General features: G+C 40.6%; 1 protein-coding gene across 1 annotated transcript in view; it reads left to right on the top strand.

The window, feature by feature from the left end:
- LOC126249256 (voltage-dependent calcium channel type A subunit alpha-1-like) overlaps positions 1 to 22,926 on the top strand; it is a 205,341-nt gene that overhangs the window by 40,448 nt on the left and 141,967 nt on the right. Inside the window, exon 3 of the mRNA XM_049950911.1 lies at positions 13,537 to 13,602. Coding sequence (XP_049806868.1) covers positions 13,537 to 13,602 — 66 coding nt within the window. The remainder of the gene's footprint in view (positions 1 to 13,536; positions 13,603 to 22,926) is intronic.

Below are 22,926 nucleotides of genomic sequence, written 5' to 3'. Positions count from 1 at the left end.
TACAGAGACTACCACAATAACTCTCATGGACATTTCATTTACCATTGATCCAAATATACTGACCACCATGTATTCAACTAATCGTTGTCTGGTATATTTAGTGGTAATATTGGCATCATAAAAAAGAACCTGTTAAGCTTCATAATCTGAGATGTGGCTATTCTATATACAGGGTGAAAAGTATTTAAACCGACAAACTATGGGAGGTTGCAGGGGACACCAAAACAAATATTTTTCCCTAATGTCATTTTTTCCTATGAGGATTATTTAAGCCGGCGGAGGGCGTATTAAGCTCTTCAGTTGTTAGAGGCCGTATTCCGCTCTTCAGTTGTTAGAGGGTGTATTACGCTCTTCAGTTGTAGGCAACTGCTGTCCACCAATGTAGTAGTGCATTGTCTCTGTTTACTAATTGAGCGATACACCTGGAGTGAGTACACTGATATGGTTGGTGCATAATGCGTAGCGCACGACAACAGACGAGCTGCACAGCGGGTTTATCAACAACAATATCCTAATCACCGTATCCCGGATCATACGACCTTTGCTGCTGTGTACCAACGTCTGCTTGAGACCGGGTCATTTAGCAGATTACCTGGACAGGGACACCGTCGCACGATAAGAACGCTGCAATTTGAGGAAGCTGTCTTGCAGCATGTGGAGCGGGATCTTTCAATCAGCACTTGTGAAATTGCACATAACATGGGGACGAATCAGACGAATGAAAGAACAGTCCGTCGAGAGCAATTGTTATGTCCATTTCACTTACAGTGTGTCCACAACCTGGAACCAGTTGATTGTCCACCCAGAGCACAGTTCCTCTACCGGTTTAAATACTCCTCATAGGAAAAAATGACATTAGGGAAAAATATTTGTTTTGATGTCCCCTACAACCTCCCAGAGTTTGTCGGTTTAAATACTTTTCACCCAGTATAGTAAAAATGTGTGTGGTCCTGAGATGAAATACCACAGTATATTAAAAATGCATGATGTAATTTCTACTCAAGTCTTTCAATGTGTAGCATGTGGATCTATTGAAAGTTCATTCAGATTTGCACAGTCAAATTCTTCAAATCACCCTGAGAATGCTATTTGATTTTTCATCATCATTTAACTATTTCTTCATATGGATGCTGAGTTATCAAGATGCATGTTCACTGAAGAGGTTTTTGTGATATCTCTGAAGTGACTGGAAAAGTGTATTATTTTTGTTACAGTACATCTTTTTCACAATGTTTCACCTTACTAAAATGAACTACTTAAAAAATATGAATGATGAAACTCCACAGTAACTTACCATTTTCTTCATCACAATCAAGTGTTCATGTTTACATGTGGGGCAAATTCAAAGTACTTGTCTTTATAGTCCACACGCCCATAATTTGGACATCTCATTGAGCATATCTGGTCCTAATGTTTGTGATTTTAAATTACAGAATTGTTTTAGGGTATATGATTACAATAATTGTATCGGAATCATTTGAAAATTGTGTTTGTCCATCACAATAGTAAATGGCTGAACAAATGAGTTAAACAAGTGGAGTTGTGGCAACACATTTTTCCTTTTTCTTGTTTTACCCCAAGCAATTATTAATATTTTTTATGTTACCACATTGAAGGCTATGATAACATTTTAGTTCAGCCTCTCTGAGAGTGATGTGTTATAATATGAGACTATCTATGCCTATAAGGGAAAAATAAACTTCCATTTTTTCGCTTTTCATAATCAGAGCTAGTTCAGCAATTGATTTTGAGACTGTTTATCATGGTTTTGATTGCACTAGATAAATCTGTAGTAATCTCTCTTTTACTGAATGTTTTTGAGATTGCTTACTGCATTGCCCTTTCTCATGAGCTCACCACATCAAATTTCTCAGTTATATTTGTGTAGAAAATATAAGAAATTGCTATGTATGTATTATTAGCTACCATTTTCTCTAAGAAATTTGTTTCTTGGTTAAACTGGCAGTATTCTTTTTATTACTGTCTCTTCCCCAGTATTCATGCTTTTAAAATATTATTATAGCTATTAGTTTCAGATATAACACGCATATTTTTAAATTTGTGATAATACTTCTCATTGTAACATGTATTATCTGAAACAAAGACTCCACTATTGCTTTGGTGAGTCATTATGTAAAATTCCCTTCTTATGATACAATATTTTTGTTTCTTTTAAGAGCTTTCATTTTCCTACTGTTGCAATGGTGCCATTGCCATATTTTATAATTTACAAAGTTGGTTAAAATTTTCCAAATTTGTGTCATACTTTGTCCAGTTCATACAAAAAAACTATATCCTAAAAAAAGTTTGATAGGGCGGAACTGGTCAATTAATCTAGTTTTGTTCAATGTCAGCATGCCAAAAGTAGTTGTTATTAACTGTGATTTAGTGTATATTTCAATCAGATTCTTTATTTATGGGTGGTCAGATGTCTGACAAACTGGTTGTGTTCTGACATACGGATATGTTGCCTGTTATTATTCTACTGCAGCATACAACTTTGAGGGTTAGTGTAGAAATGATACATATAATAATCCTGTATTTTCACATGATAATCAAAACATTTCACTCCGTTAATACTGGATCCCCATGTATTATCATTTGCTAAATTTTCCTGACATTTAAAACATTAAAGTGTCAATTTTTCCCAGTAAAGACATGTAGGATAACGTCATGGGGCTACTCATCTTTAAGAGAGAAAAAATTAATTTGTCAAAAACATATTATAAGAATAATAAGAATAATTTTCACAGTGGGTATCTGTAGTCATTGCCTCTGTGCTTAAATGATATACAAACATACCTATCTGTATCACACCAGATATACAGCAACACACTATCTAATACACAGAAAATAGATGTACACTCTAACCACTTGATAGTTCCCAATTCCAGTCCAAGCTGGATTGTTGCAGATTGTAGATTCCACCAAGAGAATAACCTGGATTTTCCAGGGTAAAGTAAATCCACCAATAATCTGTAGAACAATAATCCAAAACGTAGTCGAGTTGAAATACAGAAAACAGCCAGGTCACAAATATACAGTTTAAGTGGGATAGAGACTTTACAGAGCATGGTTCGAAGTGTCTTACAGCAGCCTGGTGGCTGGATTTTATCTCTGACTTGACATTAGCAACAAAATCCAGGTGATGGCATGCTGGCACCCCTTACCGGCTGCCGGAGGAGTCACTAATAGCAGACATAACAGGATACCAACCTTGTTGTCGGGTGAGGTGACATAGCATCCCTCTTCCCTTTAATCACCACATAGGCTGAAACTGTCCGTCAGCTGTGTGATTGTCGTACAGGTTGAGGGGAGGTGCAGGTGTGCAGGTCACCTGAAGGTTTGCTGTCTTTCTTGCCGTCTGGTGTGTGCCATGGTGCTGATGCTGAAATTAGCTGCAACTGTTGTTTTGGTCCATACTGAAAGTCAGTGGTGCTACAGGTGGATGTGTGTTCCTTTCCATGAGGGAGCAGCTCCAACTGTGCCAAGCCTGGGGACGAGAGTCTGCCAGGCATCAGAATTTATATTGATCTGGCTCTGAGGGCCACGATGGTGTTCTGAGAGCAGAAATCCTGCAACATACTAGGTGAAAATTGTGTGTCATTGTCTGCAATGATTGTTTCTGGGGGCCCCTTCAATGGTAAATATTTTCTGCAAGGTAGATTTTTCCCCTTGCTGTGGTATCTGACATTCAAACTACCAAAGAAAACTTGGAAAATAAGTCTGTGATGATGAGCCACATCTTTCTGAGGAAGGGACTGGTGAAGTCCATACGGATGCACTCCAGTGGGTGCAGAGGCATTGGTGAGGTGTGGAACTGTTGAGGGGTGCTGACTGGGTCAATGCATAGGTTGTGCTTCCTCTAGACACCCCGCACAAAGCCTAGCCAGTAGGGACACCCTGCTAGTAGCTTCATTTGTGTCATCCCTCAGTGGTCAGTGTGCAGGAGGTTTATGTCCTGCTGATGTAGTGGCAGCAGAATAAACACATGACAGTCATTGTTGCCCTGTTTCAACATCAGTATTCCATGTACCATCTGAATCCTGTTTTTTAGGGAAAAATTTGTGTGGAGTTCTGGAATGGCGTGAGGAGAGAGTAGTTCCAGCCAACCTTGCTGATTGTATTTCGTAACTTGTTTGAGGATAAGGACCTCAGATGTCTCCTCCATAATTATGAATGCAGTGGCAAGAAACTGTTGTAGGTGGTCTTGTGAGGTGTCATCTTGTTTGCAAACGCAGTGTTTCTCGAGAGTCAGATATGGGATGTGGCCCCATAGGTAGTCTGTATAAGATGTTTTGACTGGTCATAGGTCGAACACTTGAAACCCAATCCAGATAAAACTCATGTGTGTATTCCACCTACACAATAAGGAGGCAAGAAGAACATCACCTGGAAAGGACATAACTTACATCACTGTGTTCATCTGAGATGCCTAGGGTTAAAATTGAATTGTGCTTTAACTTACAAACAACATCGTATAGACACCAGACAGAAAGTATGCACCTGGAACAATCTCATCTGCAAAACTGACAAACACAACGTGGAGAGTGCAGTCCAGAGTACTCTGCACATTGGCTGTTGCTCTATGTTTCTCTGCTGCAGAGTACACTGCTCTAGTCTAGAGGAGCTCTGCAAGTGCTAATCAAGTTGATGTGGCTCTTCATGAGACAGGCCACATAGTTACAGATTGGTGTTACAGATTGCCTAACACCAACTACAATCAATGAGATCTTTCCACTCATGGCAGTAGTTCCTTGAACTGTAAGAAGACAGGTAGCAACAGAGATTGGAAAGAAGATGCAATAAACTGATCCAAGGCATCCATTGTTTGGAAGTCATACTTATCTATCATGATTAAAAATTAATCAAGGAAAAACTTCCTCCAACATCAACACAAGCTTTGCAACCTGGCTTGAGGAGAAGAAAGCCCCCTGGAGGATTATGAACAACATAAGAGAATGATGCAATCTCCTATACAGGGCTTGGATTATCCTAGGCAGATCGGGAAGAAGAGTGACAAGTTGCACAACTAATTTGAAAACATGGGGTATCAGTGATTAACTTTGTAAACGTGGGGTGCGACAGGCCTCTGAACACTTGTTAGTTTGCAGTAATCTTAGTAAATGTTGTGACACTGAATACTTGTTTGTCACAAATGACTGCACCATTCTGGCAGAACACTGAACTCAGAAAGGTGAAATTCTCTTAATCATTAATATTACATTGTAGCTTTAGGATTATATTGTGTTAAAGAATTTTTTGAACTTGGATACCTCATCTGGTGACCTGTGATTTATTCACTTATCTGAGTCCAAAAAACAAAAAAGTGCAATATGATCCTATAACTACAGTGTAATATTAGTGATCAAGGGAATTTTACCACTTTGTGAGTTCAGTATTCAGCAGTCAGAATGGCACATTCATTTGTTTAGCAAAAAAATCTGGACATCCTGGATACCTCTTCCTGCTGCTGTTATGATGTTGGGTAATAGAGGGGCTATGTGAAGACTAAGTCAAATACTTGCCACTACTGATTTGCTTTTTGGGCTTTGATCAAAATAATACTGAGCTGCTTCAAAAGCTTTTGCTACTTGTTGACACTTCTTTGGGGTTGCTACTTGTTGACATGTCTTTGAGGGCAGGATTTTTTAACTGAAATGCCTGTGCACAAACCTCTTTATCGGGCACACAAGTAATTATTAAATCACACAGTAATGATTAAGCATAGGATTGTTTACAGTTCTGATTTTCACACAAAAATCAACACTTATGGGTCAGCCCACTGAGATCAGCTGCTCATGCAGCACATGACTGATCCAACTTCTTGTGACAATGAAAAAATGTGAGCCAAGTTGTCACAACTAGAGCTGGATTTATCGAGGGGCTGTAATTTTTGTAGAAGGCACAGAAAAGCACTTCATTTAGTAACATTGGTTATGATACTTGCCTGGAAGTGGAGCTACAGACATCTGTAGTATGAGTTCCAGTCTTTGTCTTCTGGATGAAATGGCGGCAGTGATGGAGGGGGAGGGGGGGGGGATGGTTAGGTTAGGTTAGTGTTTAACGTCCCATCGACAACGAGGTCATTAGAGACGGAGCGCAAGCTCGGGTTAGGGAAGGATTGGGAAGGAAATCGTCCGTGCCCTTTCAAAGGAACCATCCCGGCATTTGCCTGAAACGATTTAGGGAAATCACGGAAAACCTAAATCAGGATGGCTGGAGACGGGATTGAACCATCATCCTCCCGAATGCGAGTCCAGTGTGCTACCACTGTGCCACCTCGGTCGGTCTAGGGGGGGGGGGGGGGGGGGGTGTCCTAGCTTGATGAACTGTTGTAGTGTAAGCTGTTGCTGCTTCTGTTCTCCCAGAATTTGCTTTGGTAGTTCTTCTTCTTGTGCCTGGTATTGCATTTGAGGTCGCAGCTGTTGCTTTCATTGTTCTTCGTGTTGGGCTTGCTGTTGCATTAGAAGCCGCAGCTGTTCCTTTCATTGTTGTTCTTGTTGAGCCTACTGTTTCATTTGAAGTTGTAGCTATTGTTGCCACAGTTTCATAAATTCCGGATCCATGATCACTGAACTTAGTCCGTTGCCCTCACATACAGTCTATACTCTGTTCACATAAGAATAAACCTTACGTAAACAAACAGAAATGCGATGACTGGTCAGAAGCTGTAGCGCATGTACACTGGTGTCGTTACGCTCTTGGAAGTAGGTCCTACTTATGTATTAGATATGTTATTACTAAGTTACATTAAATGAAGCTTTAAGATATTCTAATGTATTAACAGCCATTAATCACGCTTTAGCTTTTTTTTTCCAAAAATCATGTACAGTCACATTCTCTGTACTATTGTGCTCTCATTGTCGTACTGTTAATAGACAGTATGACAATGGCTGAGGCTGCTTCCTGCCCCATAGTGAAACACCTGTGTGGAACACTGTTAATAAGTGCTGAGAAATAGGTTGTTTTTCATAAATTTACATTAAAAAATCAGCTCCGAAGTTTTCCGAGGGACTGTATTTGATGCAGTTGACATACAAAAACATGTTAGCTGTGTAGTGGGATCAGTAGTGTGGTAGATTGGTAATCTAATTCATGGATCACTGGTTCAAATCTCACCTTGGTCACCTTTTTTTTGTCCAATATGAAATACCTACATCTCTTAATTCTAAAGTTCATCACCATTTTTTAATGAATAATGCACCTCCTTGTTTCTTAATTACATATTGCATGCAAAATTTCTCTTTTCATTTCAAATACAAATTCTTAATTATCGGTATTTTATGAAAGATTGTTAATAAAGGTTGCTTAAATTGAGGAAACATAACAATTTAATTTTTAGGACAAAAATGAAAAACCAGATACTCTTTATGTCCATTGTTTTATAACACAGATGTAATCTCACATGAACCGAAGTAATGAGTGTCATACAAACATGAAAAACAGTGATTTTCACAGCATCGAGCACACCAAACAAATGCTGCATTCCAGAATGAGATTTTCACTCTGCAGCGGAGTGTGCGCTGATATGAAACTTCCTGGCAGATTAAAACTGTGTGCCCGACCGAGACTCGAACTCGGGACCTTTGCCTTTCGCGGGCAAGTGCTCTACCAACTGAGCTACCGAAGCACGACTCACGCCCGGTCTCACAGCTTTACTTCTGCCAGTATCTCGTCTCCTACCTTCCAAGCTTTACAGAAGCTCTCCTGCGAACCTTGCAGAACTAGCACTCCTGAAAGAAAGGATATTGCGGAGACATGGCTTAGCCACAGCCTGGGGGATGTTTCCAGAATGAGATTTTCACTCTGCAGCGGAGTGTGCGCTGATATGAAACTTCCTGGCAGATTAAAACTGTGTGCCCGACCGAGACTCGAACTCGGGACCTTTGCCTTTCGCGGGCAAGTGCTCTACCAACTGAGCTACCGAAGCACGACTCACGCCCGGTCTCACAGCTTTACTTCTGCCAGTATCTCGTCTCCTACCTTCCAAGCTTTACAGAAGCTCTCCTGCGAACCTTGCAGAACTAGCACTCCTGAAAGAAAGGATATTGCGGAGACATGGCTTAGCCACAGCCTGGGGGATGTTTCCAGAATGAGATTTTCACTCTGCAGCGGAGTGTGCGCTGATATGAAACTTCCTGGCAGATTAAAACTGTGTGCCCGACCGAGACTCGAACTCGGGACCTTTGCCTTTCGCGGGCAAGTGCTCTACCAACTGAGCTACCGAAGCACGACTCACGCCCGGTCTCACAGCTTTACTTCTGCCAGTATCTCGTCTCCTACCTTCCAAGCTTTACAGAAGCTCTCCTGCGAACCTTGCAGAACTAGCACTCCTGAAAGAAAGGATATTGCGGAGACATGGCTTAGCCACAGCCTGGGGGATGTTTCCAGAATGAGATTTTCACTCTGCAGCGGAGTGTGCGCTGATATGAAACTTCCTGGCAGATTAAAACTGTGTGCCCGACCGAGACTCGAACTCGGGACCTTTGCCTTTCGCGGGCAAGTGCTCTACCAACTGAGCTACCGAAGCACGACTCACGCCCGGTCTCACAGCTTTACTTCTGCCAGTATCTCGTCTCCTACCTTCCAAGCTTTACAGAAGCTCTCCTGCGAACCTTGCAGAACTAGCACTCCTGAAAGAAAGGATATTGCGGAGACATGGCTTAGCCACAGCCTGGGGGATGTTTCCAGAATGAGATTTTCACTCTGCAGCGGAGTGTGCGCTGATATGAAACTTCCTGGCAGATTAAAACTGTGTGCCCGACCGAGACTCGAACTCGGGACCTTTGCCTTTCGCGGGCAAGTGCTCTACCAACTGAGCTACCGAAGCACGACTCACGCCCGGTCTCACAGCTTTACTTCTGCCAGTATCTCGTCTCCTACCTTCCAAGCTTTACAGAAGCTCTCCTGCGAACCTTGCAGAACTAGCACTCCTGAAAGAAAGGATATTGCGGAGACATGGCTTAGCCACAGCCTGGGGGATGTTTCCAGAATGAGATTTTCACTCTGCAGCGGAGTGTGCGCTGATATGAAACTTCCTGGCAGATTAAAACTGTGTGCCCGACCGAGAAGGTAGGAGACGAGATACTGGCAGAAGTAAAGCTGTGAGACCGGGCGTGAGTCGTGCTTCGGTAGCTCAGTTGGTAGAGCACTTGCCCGCGAAAGGCAAAGGTCCCGAGTTCGAGTCTCGGTCGGGCACACAGTTTTAATCTGCCAGGAAGTTTCAAATGCTGCATTTTTTACATTTGCCACTGTACCATTACAATATGAACACAACAGAGCTGATCTGGAGCCAAGTTAAGGGTTTTGTTGCAAGAAATAACAAGACTGTTAAGCTGCCAGATCTACTGGAACTATCGCACACAGCTTTTCCACATGTCACTGCTGAACGCTGGTGGGATGTACGACAGCACGTCATAAAAGGAGAGGAGAAAATGCAGTGCCTAGGTGGCTGCGTGGATTCTGTTGTTGATCAACTTGTTATCAATGTAGCAGATGACCGTTCCAGAGTTGAAATTTATTTCTCAGTTTCAAATAAGGAATGAGCTAAGAGATTACCAGAAGAATGACTGTATTTAATACCTTAAGTGGCTTCAGTATTGAATAGTATGGTGAAATCCCTGCAGCATGCTTTTGCATTACACATAGCTCGCTCAGAAGAATTACCCTGTGTTCAAGTTAGGAATTTTATTCACTCTTGTTTGTAATTGGAATACTATGTTAGGTGAGAACTAGAGCATTTTATGGTTATAGTCTGGTAACCTAAGAAGCGTGTGGTAGTGCTAGAGTTTTGCCAAATATTATTTAATTCTCATTAAAAATCAAACAACATTTGAATATATATTGCTTCTCTGCTCATCTCTTTTTACGTCTGAAGTACAACTGCTCACATCATTGCAGGTTAGCTGGACCAGATGGCTGGCCAGTGTTGTCCAAGTTAAATGTGCCGGTAATGCCAGTAAAGCTTTTGTCCTGGATTATCACTCAGTCTGTGTGCATGTAATACAGCACAAAACATATCCATATGTTCGTACTTGACTTTACTGGACACAGCTTGGCTTCTGCTCCACATGAAATGAAATCCAATGAGATTCAAGCAAATGTGGAAGAATACAAGGTGTAATGTTTACATCAGATTTATTCTTATGATGAACGGAGTGTAACTTTGAATCCTCATCACGAATGTTACACCTGCTATGGTGCAACAGTCTCTTTATCACGCAGAAAATATGGAAACATAGTTCACAATTCCAGTCAGCACCAGGTTGTTGTGAATTATAGAACCCACTAAGAGAATAATTTGGACAGTCCAGAAAATCCGCCAATTATTAGTAGTGGCCTTTTACAAGTCATTTAACTTTGTAATTTATAATACACTCTGTGTAAATGAAGAGGCTAGGCTATGAAGGATGCATGTCTGACATGTGCTATTGCAGAGATTTCACATTTTGTCACAAAATAACACTGCAACAAAAAAGTCTAAACCCTCCTAAAACATTAAGACATATTTGTATGATGCTCAGAAATAAATGATGGATCTTGGACTGTTAGGGTCACATATTTTCATTTTCAAAGCAAAACAGAAAAACAGATATTAAGACAAGCAATAGATTATAGTTGAAGTGGTGGTACAGATACAACTCATATAATGGCTTACAGAAGATGTAATGCACAAAAGTGGGACTGAAATGGAAGAGAAGGAAAAAGAGAAAAGCAAAACTGAAAAACAGTAAAATACACATACCTTTAAAAAATACAGCAAAGTAAATAAAACCATGGGTTTGAGATGACAGCATAGGAAAGGAAAAAAGACTATCAAATACCAATGCTGGACATAAGAAATAAATATACTCAGGTTCAGAAAAAACAGAAAACCTTGAACGACTAGAGACAGGATGTTCATATTCACAGGACATGTACATTAGTATGTTCTGAAGAACTGATCAGCATTTGAACCATGTCAACCCACGAAATCAATGTCAACATCAATATCGTGGCACAACACCATCTACCATCAAAACATGCCAGCAGCTCTAGTTGTCACTATAAACCAAAGGTAAGGGATCAGTGTGATGTGAGAAAGCATGCAAGATGCTTCACAGATGTAGTCAAATCAGTGAGTTTGAAAGGGTGCACATTATTGGCATGAGAGAAATTGATGCAACTATCTAGGAAATAGCTGCACATATGGGACAAAGTGTTTCAGCAGTGCAACAGGTGTGTGCAGAATAGTTCACAGAAGGCCATAGAACACGACGAGGTGGGTCAGGTTGCATCACCCAGACCAGCCCCTGAGAAGATCGACACCTCCTCCGAATGGCATTGCAGGACAAATCTGAATCCTCTTCACATCTGGCACAACGATGTAACACATCATACACTATCAGGGGTGACAGTCCACCGCAGTTTGTTATGGCATAGGTTATGTGCTCATTGTCCTCATCTCTGCCTGCCTTAGATGAATGTGCAGAATTATGCTAGACAGCAATGGTGTATGGAACGACATCACTGGGGACACAAATGGTGTCAGATAGTGTTTTCGGATGAAGCCAGGTTCTATTTGTTTGAAAATGTTGACCGCATTTTGGTTCACTGCAGATAGGGGGGGGCAGCATCACGGTGACTGCATTCGCACAAGACGTACAGTGCCAACTCGAGCCTTATGGTGTGGGGTGCTATTGGGTACAACCACAAATCACAGATGGTGCAATGTCCAGGGCACTGTGAGCAGTGCCTCTCTACATGAATGGCATCCTGCAACCTGTAGCCATACCCTTTCTGCACAACACCCTAGACGCCATTTTTCAGCAAGAAAATGCACGACCACATGTTGCTGCATGAACACACGTGCCTTCTTGGTGTCACAGGATGTCAGCCTCTTGCCCTGGCCCACCACATCACCAGACTTGCACCAATCGAAAATGTGTGGGATATGGTGAAACGACGGGTGCAGCACTGTGACCCAGTGCCAGCCACCACAGATGAACTTTGAAACCAGGTGAATGCAGCACGAATGGCTATACCACAGGATGCCATTCACACCTTATATGTGTCAATGCCATCACACATGGAACAAGTTATCAGGGCCCGTGGTGGACCCTGTGCCTACTAGGCGACAGGACACTTGCTGAATCAAGGTGACTGAAATGCTAATCATTTTTGCAGAACATACTAATATACATCTTGTGAATATGAACATCCTATCTCTAGTCATTCAAGGTGTCCTGTTTTTTCTGAACATGAGTGTATCAAAAATGCATTTGCTGTTTGTTTAGAGCTACACTCTTTTTTTTCTTTTCTTTTTCTTTCATTTTTGGAATGAGTTTATCATTCCCAAATTCTGTTACTTCAAGTGATACAGAATGTTTTCTATTATGTTGATTTTGATGGCACAGAAGGGTACTGAGAAAGGAAAAGCAGTGGGATCTCCTTCAGTGTTTCCGGATGTGTGATGATGATGATGATGATGATGATATCAACTCTCACACCACAACATTTTTGCCACAAAATCCATTGAATTTTAACAAAATTTATTTCAGTGCCCATTAATCTTTTAACTGACACATACAAATGATGTTCTCATTGTGTTTGTACACTAACTTGTATTCTTCCTGGAAAGAATAAAAAAGCTGGGTGCCCTAATTCTAAGTGGGCAGAATATGATTTCCGTGCACCTTCTATTTTTTAAACCAGCTATGAGTCAGAGCATTTACTTGCCTCACACCTTGGAAACTGTACTAGAAAATGCTTTACTTCATTATATCATACAGTAGGAAAAAAGTGCTAAAGACAAGAAACTGCATTTTTCTTTTGCTGATATATCAGTATGACATCAGCAAAAGAACAAAATTAAATAATGAGGAGTCAATCTGCTTCATTTGCCATTTCATTGCCCATAATAATATACTGCAAAGACTACATAATTAAAGTAACTGTAGTTAGTGCCTAGAAAACGAATACACTGGTACTCAATTTCATCAGGATAACCATGAATAAAGAAAGAAGTTTGAGATGAGTGTGTAATTTACACAAGTTAGGACAATACTTATTATTCAGTCATAGACAAATGAAGATCTAGAGTTCTGTAGAAAAATATGCACCAGAAAAAAATGTTCATACAGATTTCCTACAACTATGTCAGATACCAACATCATCACATTCAGAGAGCAGAAGTAGTGTAGTGTCAGCTTAGCAGACTGTGTCAGCAAGCAAATCATCAGTCAACAATATCTTTCACCCTTCTTTACAACATTATTGCATATTGTTTGTATGAAGTAAATCATTGTGTCCCATATTAAAGAGAAAATGCAATTCATTAATTTTGTAACTAACCAATCCGTTGTAGATTTTCACTCAACTCATGGATATTAAGCTCTTGGTAAAATTCCTTCATTGTGACACCAGTTTTAGAGAAACAGAATCAATGAAGAAATTTATAGCAAGTCGTCGTGTGTTGTGTATAGTAATATAATGCAATATATGTGGAAGATCCATTCTATTAAGATATTTATCCTTACTTCTGTATACTTTCAGGCGCTGCCATATGTCTGCCTCCTTATTGCCATGCTGTTTTTCATCTATGCCATTATTGGGATGCAGGTATTTAATAAGTTATAGTTCATTTGACACTTAGACTTTTCCTTATCTCTCTCCACTTTAGAGTGTATTGTAGTGCCTCACAAACATTGTTAATAGCTGTATTTTCTTCAAAATGGTAAAATTCTTGTAAAAGAAACAGGATGCAAGTAGAAATCAGTAAAACAGCTTGTACAATTTATTTGGCAGATGAGTCAACAAAATATCATATAATACAGTGAAAGTATTGTGAAAAACCATTCAAAATCCATTACTGCATAAAATATTTTTTATTCAAGACAGGCAGTTTCAAAAGTCTTAGTTGTCATCTTCAGGTCTTAAGCATTTTTTGGTAGTAAAACATGTTCATTTTATGCTGGCCTCATGCACAAGAAATCAAGTGGGTAAAACTCAGCACATTATAAATGTTTGTCACATCGCTAAAATATTTTAGCAATGACAAACATTTATAATGTGCTGAGTTTTATTCACTTGAAATCTTATTCCTGAGGTCAGCATAAAATGAACATGTTTTACTTATGTTTAAGACCTGAAGATGACAGCTAAGATTGCTGAAACCAGTTGTCTTGAATAAAATCATTTTGTGTGATCTTGGCTCTTGAATGGTTTTTAACATTTAAAAACAGATCACCATTCTGTACTCTCATAATGAGAAAATTCAATCACAGTGAAAATGAGTTAGTTAATTAACTGATGTTCAATAGCTTGGGTCAACAGTAATTTGCAATGATATGGAATATGCCTGCTCATTTTCAAAATATTATGTTTTCATTTCAAAGAGCCATAAATAATGATGGAATCCATAAATATGCAGAAATAAAGAGGTTAACTTATAACAGAAACAGTTGGAGACCTGTCAACCAATTAAAGATTAATGGTGATGAAGAAGATGTAATGTGTCATTCACACTGTATATTCACAAATACTTTCATAACTGCATTATTTGCATCATGATGTGCTGTTTAATAGTGAATAAGTGAATAGTACAGATAATTTTTAATCCTGGCATTATATTGTGTCAAAGTTTGTATGGGATTAACAGATGTGCACAGTAAATTTGATCATGAATTACGTATTTTCATCCTATGAATATTTTGTACCAACTAACATGTAGAAGTGCCAACAAATATTAATCCTAATGCTGACCAGCAGAAGGCTCTTGTATTTCTGCTGAGAGAAACCAAAATAGTTGCCAAAGGCTAGCAGAAGGCAACAAAATTCTCCAGCAACATGTTGGGACATATGTAACAGTTGTAACACAAAGGGTGACATGATAATGTGGTGTTGAATATGAGCATTAATATGTACTTTTGTAAATAGGTTTTACAGTTTAATTATAAGGGGTACTGCCTTTGGAAGATTAAAGGAAATCTTCCAATTCATTATATGTTTTCTTGTTGATAGTTTAGAAGTCTCATGTTCATTATGAGTGGCTAAACACTACAGTTAGCTATGATCAGTCACACACAGCACACACGTGAGGATAGTTACCCTTTCATTTTAAGGACAAAGTAAAACACTGTCAAGTTCACATAAAATGAGTCTGCAACAATATCATTTGGATAGTACTATAAAAACAGCTCTTGCATCTATGCCATCTACCGAGGGTGCATACCTTAAGACTAGCTGAATTCATTTCTTATGCCATGATCACATGAAAATTACTGTAGTAATGTCTGAACCTCAGTTATATAGGCCTACTTTCTTACTTTTCATAGATGAAACCTGTTTCACTAAATATATGATACTTCAAACTAAATTTCATCACATAAAAAATTATTTAAACTCCAGTTCCACTATTCTGAGCAACAGTCACAACACATTTTCTGTTAGTTAGTTTTAGGTTCCATGGATCATTTTGCATAACAAATTGCAATGAGTCATTTTACATTCACATCACAGTTTAATATGTACATATGATTACATTCTGAACATTTCTAATATTATTTTTTTTACAAAAAGAAAACAAGATACATGGACGTGAATTAATAATTCCTACCCACCACCTTTTACTCATCACAATAAAAAGAAATTCTTCTTTGGGATCGGAATTGTCAAGCAGAAACTTTCTCTATTTCTTTTCAAATTTTACTTTGCTGTTCCATCAGACATTTAATGTCAATGGGTATGTGAACAAAACTTTTCTTTGCAGCATGCACCCCTTTCTGTGCTAAAGTCAACATTACACTAAGGTGACAAAAGTCATGGGTTAGTGATATGCACATACAGAGATGGCTATAGTATTGCATACACAAGGTATAAAAGGGCAGCACAGTGGTGGAGCTGTTATTTGTACTCAGGTGAGTCATGTGGAAAGGCTTCTGACATCATTATGGCCACACAACAGCAATTAACAGACTTTGAATGTAGAATGGTAGTTGCAGCTACACACACGGGACATTCAATTTTGGAAATCGTTAGGGAAGTCAGTATTCAGAGATCCACAGTGTCAAGAGCATGCCAAGAATACCAAATTTCTGGCATTACCTCTCAACACAGACAACACAGTGGCCAACAGTCTTCAATTAATGACAGAGAGCAAGGGCATTTGTGTAGAGTTGTCAGTGATAACAGACACGCAAAACTGGGATGTACGATGTACGTATCTGTTAGGGCAGTGTGACAAAATTGGGCATTGGCTATGGCAACAGATAACTGACACAAATCCCTTTGCTAACAGCATGATATCACCTGCAGTGCTTCTCCTGGGCTCATGACCATATCAGTTGGACCCTAGACAAGTGGAACACCATGGCCTGGTCTGATGAGCCCAATTTCAGTTGCTATGAGTTGACTGTAGGGTTTGAGTGTGACCCCATAAAGCCAGAGTGTGGTGCAGACTGCCCAAAGCCATGGACCCAACTTGTCAACAAGGCACTGTGAAAGCTGTTGGTGGTTCCATAATGGTGTGGGCTCTGCTTACATGGAATGGATTGGATCCTCAGATTCTAGCTGCAAATGTGGTTGAACTAAGTTGTTTTAGGAGTTCCAAAACATGCTTTTTGCATTTTAATTTCTCACCAATAAGGACATCTAAGAATTTTTAAAGTTTCCATCCTATTTCTTATTCCTCACCATGTGTTACACTTTGCATTGGTGTAGTACACCTAAATGTGGAAAACAAATACATTCAAAATTTAGCGCAAGATCATTTGCAGAAAATAAGTCAATGATTCTTTTACAAACTCTATTTACCATTTCTTCCATTTCTGTATGTATGCTTGGATTGATTACAATACTACTGTCATCTACAAAAAGAACTATTTCTGCTTGTTGTATATGAAATGGAAAATCTTTTACGTATGTGAGGAAGAATAGTAGACCTAAGATTGAGCCTTGGGCAACCATACATGTGATTTCTCTCCATTCAGAATTATGTCCCTGGACTGTATTGGCTGAATCACTAAGTACGGCTTACTGCAAATTTTTGGTTAGATATGACATTACCCATTGGTTGTCTATACCATCAATGCCATAAAACTTCAATTTATGTAGGAGAATACTATGATTCACACAGTCAAATGCCTTACATAGGCCACAGAACATTATTTACTGCTTGTAAAATCTGGTGAGTGAATAAATATGAAAATGACATTCTCACTTGAGCAACCCTTTTGAAACCCCAACTGAGATTTGCTGAGGATATTATTGTTGCTAAGGCGAGATACTATTCTAGAATACATCGCCTTCTCAAAAATTTTGGAAAACGAGTCATCATTGAAACAGGTTACTGTCCTCCCTCTTTATCATCTTCCTTAAAGAGGGTTTAACAATGACATATTTCACTCTCTGCAAAAGTGCCTTAAGTTAGTGATGCATTACGTATTTCAGATAAGACCAGGCTCTTTATATGGGAACAAAACTTTAGTATTCTATTGGAAAAACCATTAAAACCAGATGAGTGTTTAGTTTTGAGAGAAAGTATTTCTCTTAATTACAGAACAAGAAGTTGGTGTATACATTCATATGATTCAGTTGTATGAGAGAGATTTTTTTTTTAACATAGTTCTGTAATTTTTTCCTCTTGAAGTGTTTGTCCTATGCTTTCGACTGTATTTAGGAAATGATAATTAAATGCATTTACTACCTGAGACTCATTATTTATAGCCCTTCTATTCAGCTTATGTGCATGAATCAGAATGTTCTAGAAAGCATTGCTCATGCAAAACTAAGCTTGCCCTTTTCTCACTGTTATGCTGTGAACTATGGATGAAGTGCAACAGGCAGAGTTAATATTTCTACATTTTTAGGAATAATTTGACATGGGGCCACATTGCTGGCTGTTAACGAAGGTACAACCATATGGAATAGATTCACAGATATGTGAGTGGGTCAAAGACTTTTTAAGTTATAGAAACCAATATGTTGCTCTCGATGGTGAGTGCACATCAGAGACAAAGGTATCATCAGGAGTTCCCCAGGGAAGTGTGATAGGACTGGTTGTTCTCTATATACACCATTGGCCATTAAAACTGCTATACCAAGAAGAAATGCAGATGATAAATGGGTATTCATTGGAAAAATATATTATACTAGAACTGACATGTGATTACATTTTCACGCAATTTGGGTGCATAGACCCTGAGAAATTAGTACCCAGAACAACCACCTCTGGCAGTAATAACAGCCTTGATACGCCTGGGCATTGAGTCAAACAGAGCTTGGACGGCGTGTACAGGTACAGCTGCCCATGCAGCTTCAACACGATACCACAGTTCATCAGGAGTAGTGACTGGCGTATTCTGACGAGCCAGTTGTTCGGCCACCATTGACCAGACATTTTCAGTTGGTGAGAGATCTGCAGAATGTGCTGACTAGGGCAGCAGTTGCACATTTTCTGTATCCAGAAAGGCCCGTACTGGACCTGCAACATGCAGTCGTGGATTATACTGCTGAAATGTAGGGTTTCGTAGGAATCGAATGAAAAGTAGAGCCACGGGTCATAACACATCTGAAATGTAACGTCCACTGTTAAAGTGCTGTCAATGCAAACAAGAGGTGACCAAGACGTGTAACCAATGGCACCCCATACCATCACACCAGGTGATACGACAGTAGGGCGATGACAAATACACGTGTCCAATGTGCGTTCACTGCGATGTCGCCAAACATGGATGCGACCATCATGATGCTGTAAACAGAACCTGGATTCATCCGAAAAAATGACGTTTTGCCATTTGTGCACCCAGATTCGCTGTTGAGTACACCATTGCAGGTGCTCTTGTCTGTGGTGCAGTGTCAAGGGTAACCGCAGCCATGGTCTCAGAGCTGATAGTCCATGCTGCTGCAAACATAGTCGAACTGTTCGTGCAAATGGTTGTTGTCTCGCAAACGTCCCCATCTGTTGACTCAGGGATAGAGACGTGGCTGCACGATCCGTTACAGCCATGGGGATAAGATGCCTGTCATCTCGACTGCTAGTGATACGAGGCCATTGGGATTCAGCACGGCATTCCGTATTACCCACCTGAACCCACCAATTCCATATTCTGCTAACAGTCATTGGATCTCGACCAACACGAGCAGCAATGTCGCGATACGATAAACTGCAATCACAATAGGCTACAATCCGACCTTTATCAAAGTCGGAAATGTGATGGTACACATTTCTCCTCCTTACACGGGGCATCACAACAATGTTTCACGCCGGTCATGTTTCGATACAGCATTATAGTCTCCTGCTTGACACACTCACTTTGTTTAAATATCTGAGCATGTGAGGGTTGTGGTAGAGAAGTCAAATGGTCAACTTCAGTTTATTGGGAGAATTTTAGGAAAGTGCGGGTCATCCGCAGAGGAGATGGCATATAGGACACTGGTGCAGCCTATTCTTGAGTACTGCTAGAGTGTTTAGGATCTGTAGCAGGTCGGATTAAAAGAAGACATTGAAGCAATACATAGGTGGGCTGCTAGATTTATTACTGGTAGCTTTAAACAACATGTAAGTGTTGTGGAGATGCTTCGGGAACTCAAATAGGAATCCCTGGAGGGAAGACAACATTCTTTTTGAGGAACACTATTGAGAAATTTTTGAGAACCAGCATTTGAAGCTGAGTGCCGAATGAGTCTACTGCTGCCAACATACATTTTGCATAAGGATCATGAAGATAAGACATGGAAATCAGGGCTCATACAGAGGCATATACACTCCTGGAAACTGAAATAAGAACACCGTGAATTCATTGTCCCAGGAAGGGGAAACTTTATTGACACATTCCTGGGGTCAGATACATCACATGATCACACTGACAGAACCACAGGCACATAGACACAGGCAACAGAGCATGCACAATGTCGGCACTAGTACAGTGTATATCCACCTTTCGCAGCAATGCAGGCTGCTATTCTCCCATGGAGACGATCGTAGAGATGCTGGATGTAGTCCTGTGGAACGGCTTGCCATGCCATTTCCACCTGGCGCCTCAGTTGGACCAGCGTTCGTGCTGGACGTGCAGACCGCGTGAGACGACGCTTCATCCAGTCCCAAACATGCTCAATGGGGGACAGATCCGGAGATCTTGCTGGCCAGGGTAGTTGACTTACACCTTCTAGAGCACGTTGGGTGGCACGGGATACATGCGGACGTGCATTGTCCTGTTGGAACAGCAAGTTCCCTTGCCAGTCTAGGAATGGTAGAACGATGGGTTCGATGACGGTTTGGATGTACCGTGCACTATTCAGTGTCCCCTCGACGATCACCAGTGGTGTACGGCCAGTGTAGGAGATCGCTCCCCACACCATGATGCCGGGTGTTGGCCCTGTGTGCCTCGGTCGTATGCAGTCCTGATTGTGGCGCTCACCTGCACAGCGCCAAACACGCATACGACCATCATTGGCACCAAGGCAGAAGCGACTCTCATAGCTGAAGACGACACGTCTCCATTCGTCCCTCCATTCACGCCTGTCGCGACACCACTGGAGGCGGGCTGCACGATGTTGGGGCATGAGCGGAAGACGGCCTAACGGTGTGCGGGACCGTAGCCCAGCTTCATGGAGACGGTTGAGAATGGTCCTCGCCGATACCCCAGGAGCAACAGTGTCCCTAATTTGCTGGGAAGTGGCGGTGCGGTCCCCTACGGCACTGCGTAGGATTCTACGGTCTTGGCGTGCATCCGTGCGTCGCTGCGGTCCGGTCCCAGGTCGACAGGCACGTGCACCTTGCGCCAACCACTGGCGACAACATCGATGTACTGTGGAGACCTCACACCCCACGTGTTGAGCAATTCGGCGGTACGTCCACCCGGCCTCCCGCATGCCCACTATACGCCCTCGCTCAAAGTCCGTCAACTGCACATACGGTTCACGTCCACGCTGTCGCGGCATGCTACCAGTGTTAAAGACTGCGATGGAGCTCCGTATGCCACGGCAAACTGGCTGACACTGACGGCGGCGGTGCACAAATGCTGCGCAGCTAGCGCCATTCGACGGCCAACACCGCGGTTCCTGGTGTGTCCGCTGTGCCGTGCGTGTGATCATTGCTTGTTCAGCCCTCTCGCAGTGTCCGGAGCAAGTATGGTGGGTCTGACACACCGGTGTCAGTGTGTTCTTTTTTCCATTTCCAGGAGTGTAGATGTCATTTTTCCCTTGCTCTATTTGTGGGTGGAACAGGGAAGGGAATGAGTAACAGCGGTACAGGGTATCATCTGCCACGCACTGTACTGTGGTTTGTAGAGTATCTACATAGATGTAGATCCCGTTCTGTGGCTAGTTGCACTATCTCTCATTTCACTACATTCCATATAGCCATAAGTCTGTTGTTTGGTTTCTGACATTATGTACATGTTCCTCAACTTTTTAATAACCTTTTTGTAATGCGCAACTACTGCAGGATCTCTACTTGTTCTTGCCAACAGATGTATTACCCTTTTCCTTCCACAAGATACTTTTATCCCTCTAGTGATACATGGTTTTTTACATAGTTGTTAAATGTCGTTTATGATTTGCTTGTACAGAAAGCTATTTTCAAACAATAATATTAACCATGCAATAGATTAACTTTTATGTTAGCATGTGATTAATTATAAATTTCATCCTTGGTCATCTCTTGTAAACTATTCATAATAACATTTGTCCTGGAGTCATTAATTATTGTAACTGATTCCCATAGCAGAGAATCCATACTGTAACACACTGTGTCATTAGTCCTAACTAACTGTGCATCATGATCAGGGAGAGCATTTGTTACTGGATGAACAGTTATTTTCTTGCTTTGAGCTTCACCAAAGAAAACATTAACAGTTATGGTATCTTTATCCTCTTGCATTGGGAAGTTAGTTACTGAGATCAAATTCTAGTATCCAAATAAGGTTTCTAGATAATTTTCCTATCAGAATCCTTCAGAAAATTTACATTGAAGTCACCACAGACAATGAACTGCTTGCTGCTGTATGACAGATAGCACAGTAAGGAATCCAGGTTCCTCATAAATTTCCCAGAGGGGAATAAACATGAACATAAACATAGAAATGTGGGTATGCATACTGAACAGTGCTTCAAATTTTAATATCTCATTTTGCACATATGTTAACTGTAGCAGTTTTCATTGTGTTTGAGATGAAAAACTTATTACAACAGTTTCCTCTAGTTACTGATATATATTGTTTCTGCAAGATGAAGCTATGACTCATTTTCTGCTTGCTGCTGATGAACAGTTAACCTATAAGATGGATAGGAACAGCTGGTCCTATACTTTAACTAGAATGTCTCCTGAAATTTATTATACGTCATTCATCCAAAAAGTTCTGATATTGACTTTATTCTTGCCATATAAGCAACATCATCACAGTAACTATGGTGGCAGCATGAACTAACTACTGTAAATAACAGATGTGCATTTCACCCATCAGTTGTGAGCAGGAGTGTTAAGTTGTGGACATGTGGCCATAGTGTGTCAACATTAATTAATGTGTCACAAATTGCAATGAAGGAACACTTCTAAATCAAATGCTGAAGACAGTCTCCAAAATGTTTTGACGAAGAGATAAATGTACGAAAAGATTGTCTGGCACCTTGACTCACAAACAAAAATAATGTGAGGACAGCTGCTGTGACTTGATTGAAATGCAAAATGCAAACAATTCTTTTCTGTACAAATTATCACTGCTAACAAGACTTTGTGTTATCATTATGAACCTATCACAAAATGACGAGGGGTAGAAATGCGCATATCTGTAAATGTTGATACTATACCAAACTATATGTTTAAAAAGTGCTACTTTCACGTAGGCTTTTATACAGAAAGGTGCATTCTACAATTCTGCCATCCACATCTATATTTTCTATGATTTCTCTAAACTGCTTAAGGCTGTTGCTGGGATGGTTCCTCTG

This window comes from Schistocerca nitens, chromosome 3, assembly GCF_023898315.1.
Source record: "Schistocerca nitens isolate TAMUIC-IGC-003100 chromosome 3, iqSchNite1.1, whole genome shotgun sequence".
NCBI classification, from domain to species: Eukaryota; Metazoa; Arthropoda; class Insecta; order Orthoptera; family Acrididae; genus Schistocerca; species Schistocerca nitens.
This window is presented reverse-complemented; position numbering and strand designations above follow the sequence as displayed.